General features: G+C 48.4%; 1 protein-coding gene across 3 annotated transcripts in view; it reads left to right on the forward strand.

The window, feature by feature from the left end:
* The window catches only part of TRIM67 (tripartite motif containing 67), a 1,164,837-nt gene extending 1,143,061 nt beyond the window's left edge, over window positions 1-21,776 (forward strand). For all 3 annotated transcript variants that reach the window (XM_063443396.1, XM_063443397.1, XM_063443399.1), the window contains exon 10: window positions 21,404-21,776. In XM_063443396.1, coding sequence (XP_063299466.1) covers window positions 21,404-21,466 — 63 coding nt within the window. In that variant the 3' untranslated portion in view covers window positions 21,467-21,776. The remainder of the gene's footprint in view (window positions 1-21,403) is intronic.
* Window positions 21,777-24,984: the final 3,208 nt, after the last annotated feature.

A 24,984-nucleotide genomic window follows, 5' to 3' on the forward strand; every position in this document is an offset into this window, starting at 1 on the left:
AATACTTCCTCCCCGGTGTTGGCCTTGCACCCTTGGACCCAATGTGATGCCACTCTTTGTAGCCGGTTGGCCCATTCCATGTCGGAGTCCACAGCTTTCTTTTTGGACTCCCGGAAGCGGCGACGGTATGCTTCTGGGGTTACAGCATACCTGGTGAGCAGTGCCTCTTTTACCTTTTGGTACTGCGTGATCTCCTCTGTAGTGAGTGCTCGGAAAGCCTCATTGGCTTTTCCTGACAGTTTCCCCGCCAGGATAGTGACCCATTGCTCGGGCGGTATTTGATGTAGTGAGCACTGCCTTTCAAAGTCAGCCAAATATCCATCAATTTCCTCTTCACTTTCCACAAAGGTTTTAAATGCAGTGAAGGGAATTTTCTTTACCGTAGTAGTGGGTAGCGGGGTAGGAACTGTATGTGTAATGGGCTGTCTCTCTCTTACCAGTTCCATTTCTTGTTCTCTCTTGGTTTGTATCTCTTCCCTTGCTTCCCGGAACAGTTGAGTTATTAGTTCCGCAGACGTGACTGGATACAAAGATAATCTCCGCTGTACAATTGCGGTAAGCACATCGTCCTCGCTGATGGGTGCCATGGGTTCAGTTACCTCCATGGACCTATCCATTTCGTCCAGCTCCAGTAGGTCAGCTATCAGCTCCCTCCGTGGTCTGTTGCTGGCACTCCTACCACGATTCTCCAATAAATCCTTTAGTGTGGGTCTTTTCAGCTTGGCATACTGCGACTCCATTCAGTGCTTGTTCTTTGGATAAAAGGACCATCCCGCCTCTGCCACCAATGTAACGGCTACCCAGGTAGAGAGAGGGTATCTGCCGTTGAAGACGTCCTTTTTCCCTGCAAGCTGCTGTGGAGAAGTAAAGCTGGTGTAATCCCATCCATGATATCCAGAGCGAGAGTCAGGTTCAGCTGTAACAGGAGCAGAATAACATCCCCAAATAATCCCCTTTCAAGAATGAGACGAGGCTACGTTTTGAAGGGTCAAGATGAACTGAGGACTGGAACACCCAGCCTGCTTTTTATTAGGAAAAGGTACACACAGGACACTCCCAGGGGGAGGATGAAAATAACCAATCATACACAGGGTAACACCCCCACGTCTCCTCCCCTCAGATAAACACATAACATAATTATAACGTACAATATTTTACCCCAGTTCTGGATGTACCCCAAAAACAGGGGGTACACCTTTAAGTCGGGAGTTATGGATGTTTGAAGTTTTGACCGACCGCACGGATTTTCTAGCTGAAAAGAGTTCCACAAGTTTTGGCCCTGCAGTCGGTCTCCATTTGCCTGTTAAAACTATACGAAATTCTTGTCATCCACAACTATCTCCGTGTTCGCTGGATTCCCCATAGCCGATTAAGTGTAACTACCGAACGGCCCGTCGTTCGGTAGTTCCAGCACGAAGTTCTGGGCGCATGGAGGTCTCAGCGGTGTTCGCCTGTTTGTGTATCCGTTTTTAGTTCCATGCGTTCACAGGCAAACACCGCTGTTCGTACGCAAGATGGCCGCGAACACGTGTAAGTCCCGAAATGGCGGCCACCTATATGTTATACACGGAGTTCGTGCAAAATGATGCGAACGGCTGGGAACAAGCTGGGAAGGTAAAACATGCTTTATGATATATCAAATCAGTCCGGTGTTCGGTAGAAATCTGCCGAAAAGGAACGAATTAAACTACCGAACAGATGCTTTATCAGGCATTTCACTGTCATATTCCACAAGACTTAGGAGATTATGAAGTTCTGTTACACAGTGGCACAGTGTAGTATAAATATATAGTAGGGGGCTCATCCCAGGAGCACAGGGTGTTAACCCTTCAGTGCTGGCCACAGCTCTGACAGAGAACACTAATCTGTGTTCAAACAGTTAATTCAATGTTATGCGAGATATTCCTTTAAGCAGTATGTCCTGGAAATCCTGTCCAGCAGGTAACAGATGCTGTAACAGCATGTCTCCATGCTCACAGTGTAGTATAAATACAGTAGGGGGCTCACCCCTTGAGTGCAGGCCACAATCCTGACAGAGAGCACTAATTCATGCTCTAATAGTTAATACAAGGTTATGGGTGAAATCCCTATAAACAGCTTATATAAATTGTAGATTATGCTAGCTTTAGTGTACCTATAATCTTAATTTTATTAATGACAGGAGGCGAGTATTTGCTTAAGTCTCTCTTTACTAGAACTCCACAGCAGCACAGAAAAACAACCAATCAGAAAAAAGTTAGGTACTATGAAACTCCCCTCCCCATGCTTCATTTCCTCTTTCAAGCTGCGACAAAACCGAATAAAAGGCAGAGAACATCATGGGGAAGAAACAAAGTCCTAGATACGATGAATATAACGATGTCCATCATCCGAGAGTAACCGTCAAACTAGATAGTGTTGATGGACTGTAAACTGAAACGAGAGAAAAACAGAATCGAACAGGTTGATTATCCAATGAAATGTACTTTGAATAAACATGTAGGTACCCAATGTAGCAACCAAAAGTAACCTTAATATGTAGATATCCCAACCCTACTTATGAAAAAAACAGACATAAGAAACAAGTGACAGGTAGCCGAGACAACAAACAGAGTTGCATACGTACCTGATTAATCCAAACCATAACAATAAATAAGGGAGGGATAAGAAAGGGTGGAAAATACTCGCCTCCTGTCATTAATAAAATTAAGATTATAGGTACACTAAAGTTAGCATAATCTACAATTTTATAACATGACAGGAGGCTTCGTATTTGCTGTTTCAAAGCTCAGTTCACCAATCCAACACTGCTTGTGTCGCTGGTACCTATTTCAGGAAATATCAGAGTAATACTAATTTGAAATTGTAGATTATACTAGCTTTAGTGTAACTATAATCTTAATTTTATTAATGACAGGAGGCGAATATTTGCTTAAGTCTCTCTTTACTAGAACTCCACAGCAGCACATTAACAGAGAGATAAACACCAAAGACAAAAACATAAGGTATCTATATAAGGCTCCTCCTAAGCCACCATTTCCTCTTTCACGCTGCGACAACGTAATGTACACAACAATGACAATAACTAAATAAAGAAAAATTCACAACATAACGATGAATGTCATCTGGAAAAACTTCGGATAATGGATGAACTTGATCTTTATCCCGCCAAACGGCCGATCCTATGAACTGAAGTCGAACCATTAAACTGAAACGAAATAAACAGAATCGAAAACACTGATTAGTGAACGAAATGTACTGATAAAACATAAATCCCACGATCCAGTACTGATAGAATAAAGACATGAAATCCATCACTAATGACAGTCAATACAATATAACATGCACTTCCCACAACATCACCCCAGACTAACCAACCTAGCCCAGATAATCAGACAAATCAACAGAAATACAATCCATCCAAAACAAGGGGGGGAAGAAATCAAATTGGGTGGGAAATATTCGCCTCCTGTCATTAATAAAATTAAGATTATAGTTACACTAAAGCTAGTATAATCTACAATTTTATAGCATGACAGGAGGCTTCATATTTGCTGTTTTAACGCTCCGACAGCAAAGCAAAAGAAGCATGTTCCGACGGTCTAAAGTAAAATAGGCGAAAAAACTCTACACGGGACCCGTCCGCCGAACGCAAAATGTCCTGAAGGGAAGCGCTCGCCAAAAAAGCTCCGGAAGCTGCGGCGCCCCTAACCAAAAGCGCTCCGAAGGTCGCATCCACGCCCGCCAGAGCCAAAAGACATCTTATCCATCGCGCCAGTGCCTTCGCTACACGAAGCTTAGGCGAGTCCTAGAAGTAAGGGCATGATACAACCGTCGAATCCGACTTGGTACGTCTAAGCACCTTGACTGAGACCCCCTCTGGAGAAAAACGAGAAAGCGCCGACACCGAAGGCCCGGACATCCGAAACACATCTGAACGAGACCAGACACAAGAGGGCAAATTTCGCTGAAAGCTGGCGAAGAGAAAGGTCCTGGTTATCAGGCCAATTCCGAAAGAACGCCAAAACCAAACGCACGTCCCAGAGGGAAGAATACTTGGGCGCCGGAGGGCGCACCAGTCTCATTCCACGCAGGAGCCTGCAGACTAGCGGATCCTGGCCGATGGGGAAAAACCTGAAGCGGGACAAGTGCCGTCGAGATAGCTGATCTAACCACGATAACCAAGCGATATGACCGACCCAGGTCAAAGACAAGAGACAAGAAATTCAGCACGCTAGATACAGGACCCGTAAAGGGATCGGTATCCCGTTCCAAGCACCAGCGAAACCAGGAGCTCCATGTTGAGAGATAACACCTCTAGTGCTCGAAACCGAGTGGTTGATGTATTGCACCGCCGAACCATTGTCCATCCGAAGGAGCACGCATCAGTCTGACAGATGCTTCGCCAGGCTCCGAATTGCCAACGAACCTGCAATCAACCCCAGGCAATTGATGCGGGATTCCGATCTATTGTCTGACCACGGGCCCCCCGTGGACCTCGTCGTGCACGAGGCACCCCAGTCCCAAAGACTCGGATCCGACTCCTACACGAGATCCAGGGTCATCCCGAATATCGCCTTGCTGTTCCAGGCGGATATATGCGGGAGGCACCAGCTCAATCCGGCCTGCACGTCCGAGGCCAAGGAGATCATCTGGTCCTAAGAGGGTCTCTTGCGTAGAGAGTGCGCCTTCAGCCGCTGCATGGCCCTGTAATGTAGTGGGCCCGGGTAGAACACCTGTATAGAGGCCAAGAGGAGACCCACCACGCGAGCCAACCTCCAGAGGGGAGTTCGGTCTTGTCGAAAACACGTCTGATCTCCTTCCGAATGGTCGTTATCTTCGCCACAGGCAGGCGGAGAATGCCGTCTTGCGCAACGACTACGAAACCCAAGAATTCCACCGTCTGCGCAGGCTCCAAGGCCGATTTCTTCAGAATGACCACGAACCCCCGGCATTCCAACGAGGAAAACGCAGAGCGCGTCCGAAATCTGAGCCCGGCGGGGTCCTCGCAAAGATAAGCAAGTCGTCAAGATAGACGATGCAGCGTACGGCCTCTGCTCTGAATTGGGTGACCACCGGTTTCAGGAGCTTGGTGAAGCACCAAGGGGCCGAGCTGAGGCCGAAGGGGAGGCATGGGAATTGGTACGGAGAGTCTCTCCATACGAATCAGAGGGGACTGCGACAGGCCCCGTCCACCGGGATGGAGAGGTAAGCGTCTTCTAGGTCCAGTCTCGTGACCCAGTCTACTGGCCATAGAAGGCATCGAAGAAGGTGAATGCCCTCCATCTCGAAGTGGTTGTATACCACGAAGGCGTTCATTTCTCCTAAATTGATCACTGGACGGAATTCTACAGACTTCTCCCTTACCAGGAGAAAATCGAGCTGACGAAACCCCCCAAATCCGGGGCCTGTAGGACCGCGCCTTTGGCTAGCGTTGCTCGAACTTCCACCTCCAACAAGGGCTGTTGGCCTCTTGTGATGACGGGGATCCTCGGGCGTCCAACCTGTGTAGGGGAAGAGTGGAAGTCTGTGACATAACTCCGCACTGTCCCAAGGTAACCGTGGGCGGAAGACCCTCCCGATCGAAGACTTCGCTTTATCCCGGGAGGTAAACAGAATAACCTGTTTCTGCAGTTCCTCAACGAAAGGCTCCCTGAACAGCAGACCTTTAGCCAGGGGACCCACATCTTCGGCTCCCAAATCCGACAGCTTGTTGTCCATATGGAAGAGTGCCGTCTTCCTGGGTTCCGTGCAAAGGGCCACAGTGGCATTCCCCAGCAGGCAAATTTAACGAAGTGCCCAGTCCCTCATGGTAGATGGGTCCAGAGCCCTACCTTCTGTGAAGGCCTCGTCTGTTAGGGCCAACATCCGGGGTAACCGCCACCCTGTCCGGCAGTACCGGTCTGGGGCATTCCGCCTGCAGCTTCTTGCAGGCCTCACTTCCAAGGGGTCTACGGACCCAGTAGCGCACAAATTGTGCCAAGTGGTCGGGCAGTGACTAGTCCGAGGACCTGGGGCGTCGGATAGATTGAGGCTCTAACAGAGGTTCTCCAGTAGTGCCCAAAAGTGTATCGTCCCCCAACATTGTCGTGGGGGCCCTAGTCGGTGGCGCGTCTTCCTCTTCCCAGCGTCCACCGGGACCCTCGCCAAGGTCCGCAACCCAAACATCTTCTCCATCTGAGGGAGGCTGGTCTGCCCGCCACACATCCAGCACAGCCAAGGTGGGGGGGGGGGGGTAAGGAGGCCTCCTCCCCTGCGCCCGATAGGCGGTGGCGCCTGGCCGGCGAGGTTGTCAACCTCAAACCACGTCACTTCGCCGGAGTCTTGCCCGTCCGGGAGCGTGGTTCAGGGTCTTCACCCTTTCAATAGCGCGTTCGCGCACTTGCCTGCTCTCTCCTGACTCATCGCGCACTTGCCTGCTCTCTCCTGACTCATCCGAGTCTTCTGCCAACTGAGGGGTTCCACACACACCCCTGTCCGTATGTGGTTGAGGGAGGGCCCTAGCCAGGGCTTTTTCAACAGATGCGGTCACAGCCGCATTAAGTAAAGCCTGCAAATTCTGCTCCTGTGCAGAGGCGTCCATAAAGTCTGAGTCTATGATACTTGATACCTACGAAGCTAGAAAACAGGTATCATTAGCAGGCAAAAGGGGCAGCACCCCTAGTGTTGGCAGAGGCAAGTAATAATGCATGCAGGCTCAACAAACCGTTATCCAGGGTATGGAGCCACCAGTCCAATAGCATGCATAGTATGGCACAGACAAAGCAGGCCAATCATGGGGCACAGACAAAGCAGGCCAATCAAGGGGCACAGACAAAGCAGGCCAATCAAGGGGCACAGACAAAGCAGGCCAATTATAAAGGCACAGACAAGGCAGGCCAGTATAAGGGTACGGGCGGTACCGACCCAGAGGTATAATGCAGGCGGAAACCTAGATCCTTTTAGACATGTAGTAGAATCTTGACTATTAGGGTGCAGGGTAGAGACGAAGCTGGGTCCTTATAGGCAAGGTTCTTCAAGATAGCGATACACTTTAGTTTTTATATGGTTGTGCCTAATCCATTAGGCCACAAAATAAGAGTGCCATGCTCAACCACCCAGATGGGGCCTGAACCCACAATCCCTGGCTTTTGACGCCAGTGCTACCTCCATCAGGCAACCGAGGCTTGATTAGAGCAGTCCTAGTTCAATAAGTGGGTAAGGACACCAGGCAGGGACACCTGCAGGAGGCACGCAGTGCCATGTGGAAGTCAGGAGAACCAGTAAACCGTAAAACCATGTCCATAGAAAAACATGCAGGGCAAGCACACATGCAAAGAATCGAAAACTAAAGTCTATTGCTTAGTTACTTGGGAAGGTGAGGGGGATTGAATCTGCGACCCTCATATATGGGGCATAATTTATGATGCAAGGGCTCACAGAGCTGCCTCACATGGACAGAAAAGAAAGCGGTCACCAAAAAATACGCACCCCCAAACAGCCCAGGAGATGGGGAAACACACCGGACCAGCTAGTCACTGTACCTTTAATAAGGCAGTGACGCGCGCATCTAACACAGTGGAGAGCCGCGCACCCACTGCCCGACCACGCGGTCGCGGGGAAGGTGACCGTGAGCGGAGGCTCCCGCGGCAAATGAATAGATCCCTGCTCCGTCCCCACTCTGATAACAGTGATAGCGAGTGAGCGGGGACGCGGGCAGGGTAAAGAACAAAACGGGGATTCCCGCTCGGCGGACGAAGCCGGCGGGCGGGAATCAAAGGCAACACACGAGGGACCGCAGGAGTCTTTCTCCGCGGTCCCGGCGGTCGGCACGGGGAGTGGTCGGAAGACCGCTTCTCGGCGACCACCACGGCCAATAAGCCAGAGGAAACAGAACAAACAATAAAGCCAACAGGGTAAAACAAAACTCCCAAGGAGAAAACAGGCACAAAGAAATAAACACATGGTAAACTACCAGTAATCTGTATAAATAAACACATGGCAAACTACCAGTAATCTGTATAACTAAACACATGGCAAACTACCAGTAATCTGTATAAATAAACACATGGAAAACTATCAGTAATCTGTATAAATAAACACATGGCAAACTACCAGTAATCTGTATAACTAAACACATGGCAAACTACCAGTAATCTGTATAACTAAACACATGGCGAACTACCAGTAATCTGTATAAATAAACACATGGCAAATTGTCAGTAATCTGTATAAATAAACACATGGCAAACTGTCAGTAATCTGTATAAATAAACACATGGCAAACTGTCAGTAATCTGTATAAATAAACACATGGCAAACTGTCAGTAATCTGTATAACTAAACACATGGCAAACTACCAGTAATCTGTATAAATAAACACATGGCAAACTGTCAGTAATCTGTATAACTAAACACATGAAAAAAAACGATCAGTATTGTAAAGGAAACATTCACCAAAGAAAATAAAAGAGCCAGAAAGGCACATAAATCTCACAACCAAGCATAGTTCATAACAATCATAAATAAATCACACTAAATCCCAAAGCCACCCACAAGAAGCAGGAGGCAGAGGTACTCTGACCTGTACTGATGCAGAGCAGCAAAGAAAGAGGAAATGGTGGCTTAGGAGGAGCCTTATATAGATACCTTATGTTTTTGTCTTTGGTGTTTATCTCTCTGTTATTGTGCTGCTGGGAAGTTCTAGTAAAGAGAGACTTAAGCAAATATGAAGCCTCCTGTCATGCTATAAAATTCCAAGTACGATAACTGACAGTAGACGGATCAAAGAAAATGCCAGTCGACGAAGCATCTCAACTACGGAAAAAAGCACCATCCGCTGGTAAATCCATTGTATGTGGTTGTGACTTGTTTCCTAGCAGCCGGTCCATGAACTGGCAAGCTGACCTATCAGCCATATTCCTGTAGTTGTAATATCGAAGGTCAAGTTTGGACTTGGGGACGCGAGAAGACACTGCCACCATGTCTCAACTCATGATCCGTAAGGTGGCTCCTTTGATCGTGCCAGGGTCATTCGACGATGTGGCCTTGCAGGTAGATCTCCACTCTCAAGGAATGCGCCCAAGTCCACCACCAAAATCGCAATAGAAACCGAGGAGGATCTTTCGTTCCTTCCTGTCCTACCCGGTGAGATGTCTCATCCGAGAATAAATTCATAATGCAGGCAAGAGTGTGGCCAAACTAGCCATATTCTAAGTGATTCCAATATTCCAAATGGACTGTGTAAACCTCGGACGCAGTAGAGAAAGACTCCAAAGGACGTCCATTCAGGGTTCCGAACTGAACTTGCATGGAGGGACGGTGGTCGACTATTCTGGGAATAGTGAATCCCGGAAACCTTCAAAGGAAAGGGAAATGCCAACTGGAACGTAGATTTCCCTCCAGCAATGCCCTCGTCAAAGAGTGAAAAATGTCTGTAGGAGTCGGGGCACACCAGGTACCTCCGTAAAGTCTCGTAGATCTCCTCGACGGTAGTTGAAAAGAAGGTTAGTGCGAATCCAAAAAAGACGACTCCCGTGAGGGATGAATAGAGTATAGACGAAGGGTCCTCCATCTCCGAACCATGTTCACCAGGTATGCGCTCCGAGGAGACGGGGCAGTCACGCTATCTTATCCCAAGATCGCAAAGACCGGGAAAGTCAAGACAACCGGGGATTCCTGACTTTCCATGTGACCTATACGTACGGTTTTACCTTCAGACCGGGTAATAGGCCTTCCTTAATCTTGTTACCCGAGCAAGGCAGTGCCTGTTTGCTCCATGAAGGTCTCCGTATCTCCTGACATCTTGACATGGGAGAAACTGTCTGCGCAGTTTGCTCGTAATGGTCTTGGATATCCAAAATAGAAAGTAATCTCTGTATTATATGGTGCAGAATATGCCAAAACCTGCACTCCCATAATACCGGAGGACCATCCGTTAGCCGTACCATCTCCAGGAGTGTGTGTAAATAAGTGGGAGACTCCCCCCGTTATACCTCTGAGTATTTCTCGCGTGTTTTACATCGGTCCGGATCCAGTAGATCCATTACAGGAGATAGAATAGAGGGATCTAGTCTAAACATGTAATTCTTGCATGACCAGGCAATCCTCTAGAACAAAGTCAGAAGCGTGGATGTCAGCTCTAATTGAATTCAGGAGGGACGCCCCTCTATGCAGTCATCAATGTCTTGCACAGGTAAAAGCCTGTGTGATGAACAAACGGCCGGTACTGTAGAGCATCGAGTGTATGAGAGAGCCGCGCTCTCCACTACTGTGATCACATAACGTGAGAGCGTCCGGCTGCTAGCCTGAGCGGGCCGCACCCGCACCAACAGCAGAGTCTACATCCGTGACCGGTTCTCTCTATGAGAATGGGTCCACCCAACCTGTCCTCTGTATCCAGCCCAGTATCTGGTTGAGGACGAGTGAGGGGCTGCGCCCTCTAATAACAAATCAGTATCCAGTTCTGTATGAGAGGGTTCGCCCTCTGTTCCTGAAAATAAATATACTCGGATCGAGGTGATGGAGGGCCGCACCCTCCTGTGGTGCAAACTAGAGTCCCTAGAGATTCAGGGTGACGAAACTGTAGGGCGCACCAATTATAAATGTCAGCATAAGGCTGAGGGCACTCTGGGAAACAACGATGGAAAACTATCAACCGACTATCCGGATCCCAAGCGCGCGCGCACGGGGTCCAGGTAGACCACTGGTAGTCCGAGGAAAGCTGGAAACGTTCTCCGCAATCCACGAGTGCCCGGGAGGTCAGAGGAGGACAAGTAAGGCCTCACGACGACCCGAGCGAAAAGGAAAAGGAAGTCATGAAAAACAAAAAAGCAACAATTAACGTAGATAAGAGAAAATACACCCATTCTATCTCGGATAGAAGGCAAACAGCAGGCCGGAAGGTAAGAAAAGTAAGTCCCACTGGACAGGGCCCAGAGCTAACCAAATGCAGGAAAAAAACTACCAAACCTATAAGGATTCCGGGAGGCAGATACGGAGTAGCTGGTAAAGACAAGGAAAAACACCGCTTTCTCCTGTAGGAGTCTGAGTACCAGTCCTTGCCTGTGCGAAGTTCTCCTTGGTGATGTGCTGTCGTCGGTTTGTGTCCGGGGTTTTCATAAGAAACTTTGCCCTTCAGGCATGAGGTTTAGGGTCTTCACCCTTCCCACCATATTCAGATGGCCGTATACTGGTGCCCTCTTGAACACTATGGCAATGGTGTTTGTCTGGACACCTGCCTATCTCCATGTCACTGGTGGACACTGGGTTTTCCTCAGTGATATTACCCCAGGCCTGTGGCCAAAAGGGGTTCAGTACCAATAGTGTACCAATAGTGTAGGCCCATCAGCAGGGCATAGACCCAGCAGGCCAAATGAATGGACACAGAAAGGTAAGCCAAGCATATAGTCATAGACATAGCAGGCCATACAAGTAGGCACCGACATAGCAGGCTATTCAATGGGGCACAGACATAGCAGGTCGTTTTAATGGGCACAGGCATAGCAGGCCGTTTTAATGGGCACAGGTATAGCAGGCCGTTCTTATGAACACAGACGTAGCAGTCCGTTCTTATGGGCACAGACATAGCAGGCCATTCTTATGGGCACAGACATAGCAGGCCATTCTCATGGGCACAGGCATAGCAGGCCGTTCTTATGGGCACAGACATAGCAGGCCAATCAATGGGGCACAGACATAGCAGGCCAATCAATTGGGCACAGACATAGCAGGCCAATCAATGGGTTGTGTATTACCATAGTATTATTATAAACATGAATTTATATAGCACCTTCCAATTCCGTAGCGCTTTACAGTGGGTATTGAATGAGTAACGGGGACCTCTGAGTTCGGGTAGAGGTCCCTAAAAATCCTCAGGGCATCTCAGATCCTCAGGGCATCTTGTGACATAGGACCCTTAGACAAACAACCCTTTTAGACAGCGTAATGCTGTGTGAGTAACTTGAACCGGGACTGGCAGTCCCTATGTGCCCAGCAGTCAAATAGTGGTATGCCAGCTGTATTGGGTATAAGCGTAAGTATTCCAGTGACCATCATGTCCATGAATGTAAGGTACACTGAGCGCTACTGTCCATGAAATGTGGATAGGTATGCACCTGCACACACGGATCTGCTTTGATAAAATAGTATCGTCTCGGTGCAGACTGGTCTCCCATACCCGTTAGAGTCAGAGCCAAGCCTGTTAACTATATATCTGCCATGGACAGCGAACTCATACCAGAGTAGTCCCATCTGAAATCTCATAGCTGGGCCAGAAAAAATATATACTGAGAAGCGAGTGAATTCTAGAGTTAACTGGCACTGTATACCCCCGTACAGAGCCTGTATAACAGTTTCAAAATTACCCGAAATACACAAAATTAGTGATATGCACTGTCCGCAAAAAACCCTTAGCGATCTGAGGTATACACTGCCAGCAAACTCACAGCAACCTGTGATATACACTGTCAGTGATATACAGTAATCTGTGATATACAGCATAGGCGTGCGCACGGGGTGTGCCGGGTGTGCCTGGGCACACCCTAATCACACCTCCGTGCGGCACTGCCTCTGGGCAGACTGACATGTCGGGTCCTCGAACCGACACAGGAGGGGGCCCGGCGGCGTGCCCACAATGCCGCCGGGTGCGAGGCCCCTCCTGTCAGTCTGCCCTGACAGAGATCCGGCCTCAGTCTGCAGCTCCGCCGGGAGTGAGCTGCAGACTGAGGTGTCTCGCGATCTCCAGCCTGTAAGAGCGTTGCCGCGGCAACGCTCTGCCTGGAGATCGCGAGACTCACCATGTGGTCTGCAGCTCACTCCCAGCGGAGCTGCAGACTGAAGAGAGAGGGCGCCCACTGGACCACCAGGGCAGGTATTTATAAACCCCCCTTCTACCCCCTGTCACTCACTGCCCCCCCACCCCATTCACTCACCCCCTTCTACCCCCTGTCACTCACTGCCCCCCATCCAACCCCCTGTCACTGCCCCTCTACCCCCCAACCCCTGTCACTACCCCTCCACTCCCCCACACCCCCTGTTACTGCCCCTCTACCCCCCTAACCCCTGTCACTGCCCCTCTACCCCCCTTACCCCTGTCACTACCCCCTACCCCCTGCCATTGCCCCTCAACCCCCCTAACCCATGTCACTACCCCCCTACCCCCTGTCACTGCCCCTCCACTCCCCCACACCCCCTGTTACTGCCCCTCTACCCCCTAACCCCTGTCACTACCCCTCCACTCCCCCACACCCCCTGTCACTGCCCCTCTACCCCCCTTACCCCTGTCACTACCCCCCTACCCCCTGCCATTGCCCCTCAACCCCCCTAACCCATGTCACTACCCCCCTACCCCCTGTCACTGCCCCTCAACTCCCCCACACCCCCTGTTACTGCCCCTCTACCCCCCTAACCCCTGTCTCTACCCCCCTTACCCCTGTCACTACCTCCCTACCCCCTGCCACTGCCCCTCAACCCCCCCTAACCCATGTCACTACCCCCCTACCCCCTGTCACTGCCCCCCCTCACCCCCTGTTACTGCCCCTCTACCCCCTAACCCCTGTCACTACCCCCTACCCCCTTAACCCCTGTCACTGCCCCTCTACCCCTTAACCCCTATCACTACCCCCTGCCACTGCCCCTCAACCCCCCCTAACCCATGTCACTACCCCCCTACCCCCTGTCACTGCCCCTCCACTCCCCCACACCCCCTGTTACTGCCCCTCAACCCCCCTAACCCCTGTCACTACCCCCTACCCCCCTTAACCCCTGTCACTGCCCCTCTACCCCCTTAACCCCTGTCACTACCCCCTGTCACTGCCCCTCCACTCCCCCACACCCCGTTACTGCCCCTCTACCCCCCTTAACCCTGTCAGTACCCCCAACCCCCAACCCCCCAACACCTGTTACTACCCCCTGTCACTGCCCCTCCACTCACCCACGCCCCCTGTTACTGCCCCTCTACCCCCTAACCCCTGTCACTACCCCTAACCCCTTACTCTGCCCCTCTACCCCAACCCCTGTCACTATCCATCTACCCCTGCTACCTCCTGTCACTGCCCCTCGACCCCCCACCACCTGTCCCTCTACCCCCCTTACCCCCTGTCGCTGCTCCTCCACCCGCTACCCCCTGTCACTGCCCCTCCAACCACCTAACCCCTGTCGCCCACACAGTGCACCCCTCACAATCATACACACTGTACCCCACACACATTGCATCCCTCACAATCACACACACTGTACCCCTCACAATCACACACACTGTACCCCTCACAATCACACACACTGTACGCCTCACAATTACACACACTGTACCCCTCACAATTACACACACTGTACCCCTCACAATTACACACACTGTACCCCTTCACAATCATACACACTGTACCCCTTCACAATTACAACACACTGCACCCTTCACAATTACAACACAATGCACCTTTCACAATTACACACACACTGTGCCCCTCGCAATCACACACACTGCACCCCTTACACGCTGCACTGCTCACAATCACACACACTGCATCTATGTATATTTGTGTGTATGCATGTATGTAAATATATGTATGTGTGTGTATGTGTATATAAAAAATACATATACACGCGGCGTGTGTTTGTGCTTTAGGGTGCACACCCTAATGCAACAGGCTGGAAAGTTATCCAGGCGAGCACTGGAAGCGTTTCAGACTTTGAGTGCTGAGGAAGTTAGCCAGTACATGATGGTCAAAGACACACTCCTGCGGCGATATGCTGTAACTCCTGACACGTATCGCCGACAATTTCGTAGCACGAAAAAGTAGCCCACTGATACGCATATGGAATGGGCACACTGAATGAGAAGAGCAATGAGAAGATGCACAAGAGTAAAGCCGTGACCGCTGAGGAAATTTTGCAATTATTCCTGTTGGAACACTATTATAATGGCATAGAGCAACAGGGAAAGGAATGGCTGCGAGACAGACGACCTGCTACCTTGGAAGAAGCGGCTAAGTTAACCGACGAACATTATGATTCCCGTTTACACGAACCTACGAACTACCGAACAGCGGCACGAGTCAAACACGAAGACAATTACCGTACACCTCCTCGCACCGATTTCCGCGCTCTGGTACCCGCTGGGCCGATACGGTACTCGAGACCACCCGGTAACAACCCCTCTGACTGTCCCCGAACAACGTGCTTCAGATGCAAGCAGCCAGGGCATCTCATGGCAAGCTGCCCGCTCAACTCACATCAAACCTCCCGGAATTATAACTACCCTCCCGGGTCATCCCGTCCTGCCAGCGCACTCTGTGTTAACCAAGAGGCCCCTATGGAGGAATATTTGGGACCACTACACGAAGCTGATCCTGTATATGCCGCTTCAGATAATCGTCAACATCACCGGCAGAAGGTATGGCTTGAGGGTCGCCCTACCGAGGAGCTAAGGGACACTAGGGCTACCATTACGCTGGTTCAGAGCCATTTGGTACCGGAACATAAACGATCAGGACAGACTGTGGCTGTTAGAGTGTCTATAAGATTCCTACCGCTAAAGTGCATCTTGATTGGGGAGCAGGGAAAGGGGCCATGAACGTGGGCATAATGGATCATTTGCCTGCGGAAGTATTACTGGACAACGATTTGGGCCCCAGTAATACTTCCAGTATACAACAATGAAGTGAATCCAGTGACTACCCGAGCACAAGCACAGACGCAGCGAGAACCCTCACCAGTGTGGGAGACACAGGTAAGACTTACCCCGACCTGGACTGACCCTTTAGGCCCCATCCCCTGGGACACCCCAGCTACTTTTGTGACCGAATCTAAGGTCAACCCGACCTTGCAAAAATACAGAGACAGGGCAGAGACCGGAGGGGGCGGGCTAGATAATGAAATCTTCTTATGGGAAAAAGGGAAGCTGTATCGCTTGACTGAGAAAAAGGGACAGCTAGTAGTGCCCCACAAATACCGCCAAGAGATACTTAAGGTAGGATATGACATTCCGTTAGCGTGTCACTTAGCTGTGACACGCACCCTACACAGCATCACCCACACGTTTTTCTGGCCAGGGGTACACGCTGACGTCCGAACCTTTTGCAATACATGCGATGTGTGCCAGCGAGTAGGGAGGAGAGGTGACCACCCTAAGGCACACCTGGTGAATATGCCCATTGTAGAGGAGCCATTCAGCAGGGTTGCCATAGACTTAGTAGGGCCACTGGCTACCCCTAGTCCCTCCGGTAAGCGATACATTCTTACCGTAGTGGACTATGCTACAAGGTACCCAGAGGTTGTAGCCCTATCTAACATCCAAGCAGATACGGTAGCTAATGCGCTGGTTCAGGTGTTCTCTCGGGTAGGATTCCCAAAAGAAATCCTGTCTGACCGAAGCACCCAGTTTACAGCCAAATTGACACAGCAGCTCTGGCAAGTCTGCAAGTCCCTCCTGAGCTCCCCCTATCACCCACAGACGAATGGGCTTTGTGAGAGGTTCAACGGGACCCTCAAACAAATGCTCAAAACGTTCACCCAGGAGTACAGAGACTGGGAAAGTTTTCTGCCGCACCTCCTATTTGCTTATCGGGAAGTGCCCCAGAAAACGACAGGGTTCTCTCCCTTCGAGTTGCTATATGGACGCAAGGTACGGGGACCCCTAAACCTGATCCGGGAGCACTGGGAGGGAGAGATGGAGACTGACGGTGTCCCCATTGTACCATATGTGCTGGAACTCCGGGACCGAATGGATTTAGCCAAATGCAATTAGCCAAATCCGTTCAGGCTAACCTCCAGTCGGCCCAGAGGAGACAGAAGGTATGGTATGATCGGGGGGCACGGAAGATAATCTTTACCATAGGGCAAAAGGTATTAGTACTCAAGCCGGTTAAGACCGACAAACTCCAAGCCTCCTAGAATGGGCCGTACCAAGTAGTAGAGAAGAAGGGAGACACCACGTACGTGATAGCTAGCTGTCACGACAACAATATTAGAAAAACGTTCCATGTAAATATGCTTAAAGAATACTTTGAGCGACCTGAGAACGTGACAGCGGGATGCTGTCCCCCCATGAAGACCCAGACAGTCTACCCATACCAGACTTATTAGAAAAGAGTCCCCACACAGACATAGTGACTCAGGTTAAGATAGGGGACCGACTTAGCCCCACTGAAAGGGAGCAGCTTAACCAGCTACTTCAAGCCAAAAGCCTCATGTTTTCCCAGAAACCCGGATACACTACCTTAACCACCCACCAGGTGGATACCCCGGGACAAACCCCCTTACGGCAGGCACCTTACCGAATCCCAGAGGCAGTTCGGACAGAATTGAAAAAGGAGATCAATGAGATGCTCCAACTAAGGGTCATTGAGTCTTCCGATAGCCCATGGGCTTCCCCAGTAGTTCTAGTACCCAAGAAAGATGGGACTACCCGGTTTTGTGTGGACTATCGGAAACTCAATGAGAAAACCGTGACCGACGCGTACCCTATGCCCAGAGTAGACGAGCTACTTGATCGAATAGCCAGGGGAAATTATGAAACTACCATTGACCTATGCAAGGGTTATTGGCAAATTCCCCTGGCCCAGGAGGCTATCCCCAAGTCGGCATTCGTCACCCCATTCGGCTTATACCATTTTAAGGTAATGCCGTTCGGTATGAAGAATGCCCCAGCCACATTCCAGCGCTTGGTGGATAGGCTCCTGGATGGCTTCCAGAGTTTTGCTTGCGCATATCTGGATGACATAGCGATTCACAGTGAGTCCTGGGAGGACCACTTAGCTCATGTGGGAATGGTTCTGGATCAGATTCGGGCCACCGGCCTGATTCTGAAGCCAGAAAAATGACACTTTGGGATGGCTGAGGTACAGTACCTGGGTCACAGAGTAGGGTGTGGGAAACAGCGACCAGAGCCGGCTAAGATAGAAGCCGTCGCCAATTGGCCCACCCCACCACTAAGACCCAGGTCCTAGCCTTCCTGGGCACTGCAGGGTACTACAGACGGTTTGTACCGGACTACAGCACACTGGCCAAACCCTTGACTGACCTAACCAAGAAAAACTTACCCAGACAGGTCCTGTGGTCTCCCCACTGTGAAACAGCTTTTCAGGCCCTTAACAAACGTTTTATCGTCCATACAGACGCTTCCATGTTCGGGCTGGGAGCTGTCCTCAGCCAAGTAGGCAAAGATGGAGGAGAGTACCCGGTTGCCTACATCAGCCGTAGCGAAGTCAGCTATGCCGCGGTAGAAAAGGAGTATTTGGCTCTGGTGTGGGCGCTAAAGAAACTGACTCCCTATTTGTATGGACAAGAGTTCACTCTGGTTACAGACCATAACCCATTGGTGTGGCTAAACCGGGTCTCTGGGGATAATGGCAGACTTTTACGGTGGAGTTTGTCACTACAGCCTTTTAACTTCACCATTAACTACAGACCTGGAAAACAGAATGGCAACGCTGACGGGTTGTCCAGACAAACAGACCTCAGCCCAGCATAACCATCAATCTGGGCAGCCTTAGTCTGCCCCGAAAAGGTGTCGCAGAGGGTGTCTGCCAGAGTGTTCCACAAAAAGGGAGCACTGTTACAAAACTGTTACAGACAAGCATTATGTTGTTCTTTGCTATATATGGCTTCGGTACTTGCATCCTGTAATCTGCTCACGAACGGATTACTTGCACCGATTCGTGAAACGAATAACGGACCACTCGGTCCCTGGCGTGTGCCGCCACTTAACCCTGGTCACCTTTCAAACTACCGAATGGCTGACCACCCTGCGAGGGGAGTGTGTTATCACTTGATCGCCCAGAGAGTTGCGTTCTGCGGTTGTGACACACACACATTGCCCCTGCCCCCCATACACACACACATTGCCCCTGCCCCCCCATACACACACATTGCCCCTGCCCCCCACTACACACCTACATTGCCCCTGCCCCCCATACACACACACACTGCCCCTGCCCCCATACACACACACATTGCCCCTACCCCCATACACACACACATTGCCCCTGCCCCCCATACACACACACATTGCCCCTGCCCCCCATACACACACATTGCCCCTGCCCCCCCATACACACACACATTGCCCCTGCCCCCCATACTCACACACACATTGCCCCTACGCCCATACACACACACATTGCCCCTACCCCCATACACACACACATTGCCCCTGCCCCCCATACACACACACATTGCCCCTGTCCCCCATACACACACATTGCCCCTGCCCCATACACACACACATTGCCCCTGCCCCCCATACACACACACATTGCCCCTGCCCCCCATACACACACACATTGCCCCTGCCCCACATACACACACACATTGCCCCTGCCCCACATACACACACATCGCCCCTGCCCCCCATACACCCACACATTGCCCCTGCCCCCCATACACACACATATTGCCCCTGCCCCCATAAACACATACATTGCCCCTACCCCCCATAAACACACACATTGCCCCTGCCCCCCATAAACACACACATTTCCCCTGCCCCCATACACACACACACATTGCCCCTACCCCCATACACACACACATTGCCCCTGCCCCCCATACACACACACATTGCCCCTGTCCCCCATACACACACATTGCCCCTGCCCCATACACACACACATTGCCCCTGCCCCATACACACACACATTGCCCCTGCCCCCATACACACACACATTGCCCCTGCCCCCCATAAACACACACATTGCCCCTGCCCCCCATACACACACACATTGCCCCTGCCCCACATACACACACATCGCCCCTGCCCCCCATACACCCACACATTGCCCCTGCCCCCCATACACACACATATTGCCCCTGCCCCCATAAACACATACATTGCCCCTACCCCCCATAAACACACACATTGCCCCTGCCCCCCATAAACACACACATTTCCCCTGCCCCCCATACACACACACACATTGCCCCTGCCCCCCATACACACACTGCCCCCAGATACATACTGACCCCATACACACAGCCCCCACACACATACACTGCCCCCACACACATACACTGCCCCCACATACACACACATTGCCCCCACATACACACACACTCCCCCCCATAAACACACACTGCCCCCACACACATACATTGCCCCCACACATACACTGCAATACACACACACACTGTAACTGTCACACACACATACTGACCCACACACACACTGCACCCCTGACATATACTGTCGCCCTCACTTACACACTGCAACCTTCACACACACACTGCTAACACACTGTCCCCCTCACACACACACACACACACACACACACACACTGCCTGCACCCCTCACACATTGCACCACTCACACATACCACTGCTCCTCTGCCCTACTACAGCCCCATTTCCTAGAGGACCTCATGTAAGTTGTCAAACTGTTCTTAAACAGTTTGACTACTTACTCTGGGAGGTGGTCTCGGCACTACTGGCACAATAACCACTACACTGAGCTGTAGTGGTTATTGTGTCTGGATTATTTATTTAAATAATCTACAAGTGCCCCTCCCGAAATCAGGCTCTGGATCCGCCACTGTATGGACTACTAACTGAAGCAGCTCTTCTCTCTCTCTACACTGGGATCGAGACCATCCAAGCGGTCCAGCTTTCAGCTAGCCTGAGAGTAACTGTAAGAGGTAGAAACACAATAAATAACATAGAAAAAACACAACTGCACATAGTACAAAAGCACAGTAAGAACAAACAGCAACGTATATTAAAAAATAATACAGAAAGAACCTCAAAAGAAGCAATATAAACATGAAGCAATGGAGAAAAATAATACCCTTACCTGTCTGCTTGATGGAGCAGCAAAGAAAGAGGAAGTGATGAGGTCACTATGCCTTATGTGTGGAGCTAGTAAAGAGAGATTATGCAAAATACGAAGCCGCCTGTCATGTTGTTAAATTCAAACTCAAAGGGTCTACTTTAATTTAATAATATAGATCCCTCCTACAACGTATGAATTTTGCCTGCTAATTTTTCATGTGCAACTCCACAGCATGAAGTAATGAGATAATGTGGTGGATCTGTATCACTATATGTTAAACATGTCTAATGAGCATGTTTAAAGGAACACTCTAACGCTAGTGTACAAATATGTATTCCTAATGTTATAGTGCCCTAGTCACCATTTAGGAGATAAGGCATTTTAGTTACATTTTGTCACTCGCAGAGGCGGTCTTCTCAGTGAAGCACCACCTCTAAGATCAATGATCTATGCCAATCCAATACTTCTCATAGGAAAGCATTTGGGGGCTGTTGTGTATGTACTGCAAAACTTCTCTCTACGCCCATCATGAGACCATCTGATAGAAATAGTGGAATTTTACTCCACTATTTTGAGGAAGCGCCTCTAGTGGCCATCAGTATGAGATAAAGTGGTCTGGGTGCCTATAGTGTTCCTTGGAGAAGCTTTTATTACATGATCAATTTGCATCTTTTGTGTCCCCAGGTGACCCTTCACACAGGATTAGAAGTTCCAATGATCTTCAGGCCAACAAAGCCAACAAATTGAGTCTAGCCAATGAAGACTGGATAATCTGTTAATAGTCTACTCTCTTTTTGTAACATGGATGCCACCATTATCAACAGAAGGGGAAACAAAATGTTTGTAACCTATGTCATAAAACACGGTCACTGTGTCCTCACAATATGTATCTTTTCATTGTAGGTTAATGCAGGTTTTGTTTTAAAATTGCAATTGAACTTTCCCATCTCTGATCTGAAAATCTGATCAGTAAAATTTGTATATCAAACAACCCCTACTTTTTGCTCTTAAAATGTAAAGGCATACCACTAATAGAATATTGTATGGTTTACACTACAATTACCGTATATACTCGAGTATAAGCCGAGTTTTTCAGCACATTTTTTTGTGCTGAAAAACCCAAACTCGGCTTATACTCGAGTCAATGTCTGTATTATGGCAATTTGCATTGCCATAATACAGACAGGGGGCTGTTGGGGCTGCAGAGAGTTTACTTACCTCTCCTGCAGCTCCTGTCAGCTCCCTTCTCCTCCGCGCCGGTCCTTTCAGCACCTCGGTCAGCTCCCAGTGTAAGTCTCGCGAGAGCCGCGGGGTCATAGTGCGGCTCTCGCGAGACTTACACTGTGAGCTGAGAGAGGGAGCTGACCGGACCGGCGCGGAGGAGGAGGGAGCTGACAGGAGCTGCAGGAGAGGTAAGTGCATTGAAAATCCATTACAGATTTAGATTTTTTTTCTGGGGTGTAAACCAGCAATGGAGTAAATTAAAATGTATGTGGGACTTTTTATTTAATATTTTTTGTGGGTAGTTACACTACAACATGCATGTTAAGAACTCTACAATGCATTAAAGTAGTAAAAGAAAAGCACATTAGTGATAATCAACACCCATTTTTTTAGTATATAGATGATAGTTTCAAATGAGAGCATAATAGAAGAAATACATATGTACCAAATATATAAACAACTAATATGTGCAGTAAGCATGTATATTTACAAATCTGCATAAAAGACTCCAAGGTGGCAAAGTACCTCTAACTAAGTGGGTCAAAATGGGGGGACATATAATACTCAACTCTGTAACGTATGTTAGTACGGACATAGTCATTTCAAGAGCATAATTTATTTTTGTTGCAATGACATGGATAAAAAACAGAAAATAATTATAAAACTTATACTGTAAAACAAAAGTATATTCACTTATGTTAATTAGTTTTATCCATCACTTGGGAGAAATGGAACCACTCTAGAGAAATTTTTACTTTTAAGAGTGGGCCTTGATGGAGCTTGTAAGGGTTCCTCTGTGCCAAGAGCACTGAGAAACTTTCCCTGGGATCCACTGGACCACCAGGGAAGGAGAGCCCCCCTCCCTGTCATGTATCAAGCAGGGAGGGGGGGACGAAAAAAAATAATAATAAATAAAATAATATTAAATAATAATAAAAAAAATAATAATATTATAACAAAAATTTTTAAAATAATAATTTTAAAAAAATAATAAAAATGCCCACCCCCCACCAAGGCTCTGCAACACAAACACACACTGCATCACACACACACACACACACTGCACTCATACACACACTCACACTGCACTCATACACACTCACACTGCATCACACACACACACTGCATCACACACACTGAATCACACACACTGCACTCATACACACACACTGCATTCTTACACACACACTGCATTCATTATATACACACACACTGTAAATAAATATTCAATTAATATAATTTTTTTTAGGATCTAATTTTATTTAGAAATTTACCAGTAGCTGCTGCATTTCCCACCCTAGTCTTATACTCGAGTCAATAAGTTTTCCCAGTTTTTTGGAGTAAAATTAGGGGCCTCGGCTTATATTCGGGTCGGCTTATACTCGAGTATATACGGTACATTTTAGTCTTTAAATCCCTAAGTGAAAAACAAAACTTCAAATAGGTTGAATTCTTTTTGGAGTCAATGCAAAAAGCATGTTAGTCGTACTTGTGATGATATACATTGATAATTTTGTGTAGTAGTCTGTGATACAAATAATGTCTTTAGAGGCTGTGAAGCTCTATGGTTCCCAGAGGGTCCCTTTAAAACAGCCTTTGGTGCTAAGCTATTAATAATACCATGTATAACAGAGACTATGCCTGAAGAGTCATTGCGTTTATAGGCAGAAGTATTGCTTATCATTCAGGCCAAGAAATGCAGGAAGTGTACTATCTTACAGAAAAATGGAATACAGGGTGCCCTTTCTACACAAGTCTACATATGGCCAATCAAACATTTAAAAAAAAAAGATATGAGGCAGAGGTTTATGGTGACACATTCACTCTCTTCAATTTTACACCAAGTGCTAATATTCTAGGGACTGTACATACATCCACTATTTTAATATTGTGTTTGATTATATTGGTGAATTGCTTCAAATGTGTTGGGGGTGGAAGTGTAGATTTGTTTTGTTAACAGTTTATTGTATATATGTGTGTAAGTCTAGGTGCTCTTTATAGAAGACACCCATGTTACAGTATTTTTTTTTTGTATCTTCTAGGATTGAAAAAGTAGCTTTCCAACTGTTTGTTTAAACAGTGTCACTAATAATATAAGTCCTGGCCATATATCTCTTTAATTATGATGGAAAATAGTGGAACATTGCCACCTCCATATTACATAAGTTGTGTTTATTAAAATATCTTCTCTACATCTGAAACACTGTGTACCATATAGAAAGTACAATTTATTATGTTACTTATGTGTTTGATACCTGCTTTTTTGTATTTCTTTTTTATGCATTGTTAAAATTATTAAAGATTGTGAATCAAGGGGTAAAACATATTCCTTGCAAAATTATTTTCCAATAGATTATTCTACTCCTGCTAATCTCTATGACTGCAGGGCTAATGCAATTGCTCACCTATTTTCAGAACCTAGGACTACATGTTGTATATTAATATAAATTTTAAAAAACATGGATAGCTGTCAATTTCCGAATGTTCAGTTTCATTAGTGTCTATGGAACACATATCTTTTAATAAAGTGCTATTTCATGTTTTAATGATCATGTGACTTCCAGTTATTCATACAAAAAAGGAACAATTTAACAGCCTACATCAAATATGTTCACAAATAGAATACATACGCCTGGAGCACCAACTCTTACTGTGAGGCAGGCCCTCCCTGAGCTGGCAGGAAGATGAAAAGATTTGCCTGCTCAGCTCTGTGCTCTATAACTACATCAGGGAAGCTTTGCGTACCTTTATTGAGTGCAGATCACTTTAAGAGCTCCCTCGTGATGCCAGCACTTATAAATGATCAGACCCAGGGCTCTGAATCATTGACTGAGTGACAGTGGGGAAGATATAGGGTGGGAGGATCTGCCATCTTGGGCAATCTATGTTTCTGCACTCAGCATTAAAACTACTTAATTTTAATACATCTTAATAAAGTTAATAAAGGGCAGTATCCAGGCCAGTGTGTCCCCCCTGAACCACAAAGAAACCACCAAGGGTTGGTGCTGGCTATCTTTTCCCCTCCTACCAAAAGGTAGGCA

Source organism: Pelobates fuscus, chromosome 2, assembly GCF_036172605.1.
Source record: "Pelobates fuscus isolate aPelFus1 chromosome 2, aPelFus1.pri, whole genome shotgun sequence".
Lineage (NCBI taxonomy): Eukaryota > Metazoa > Chordata > Amphibia > Anura > Pelobatidae > Pelobates > Pelobates fuscus.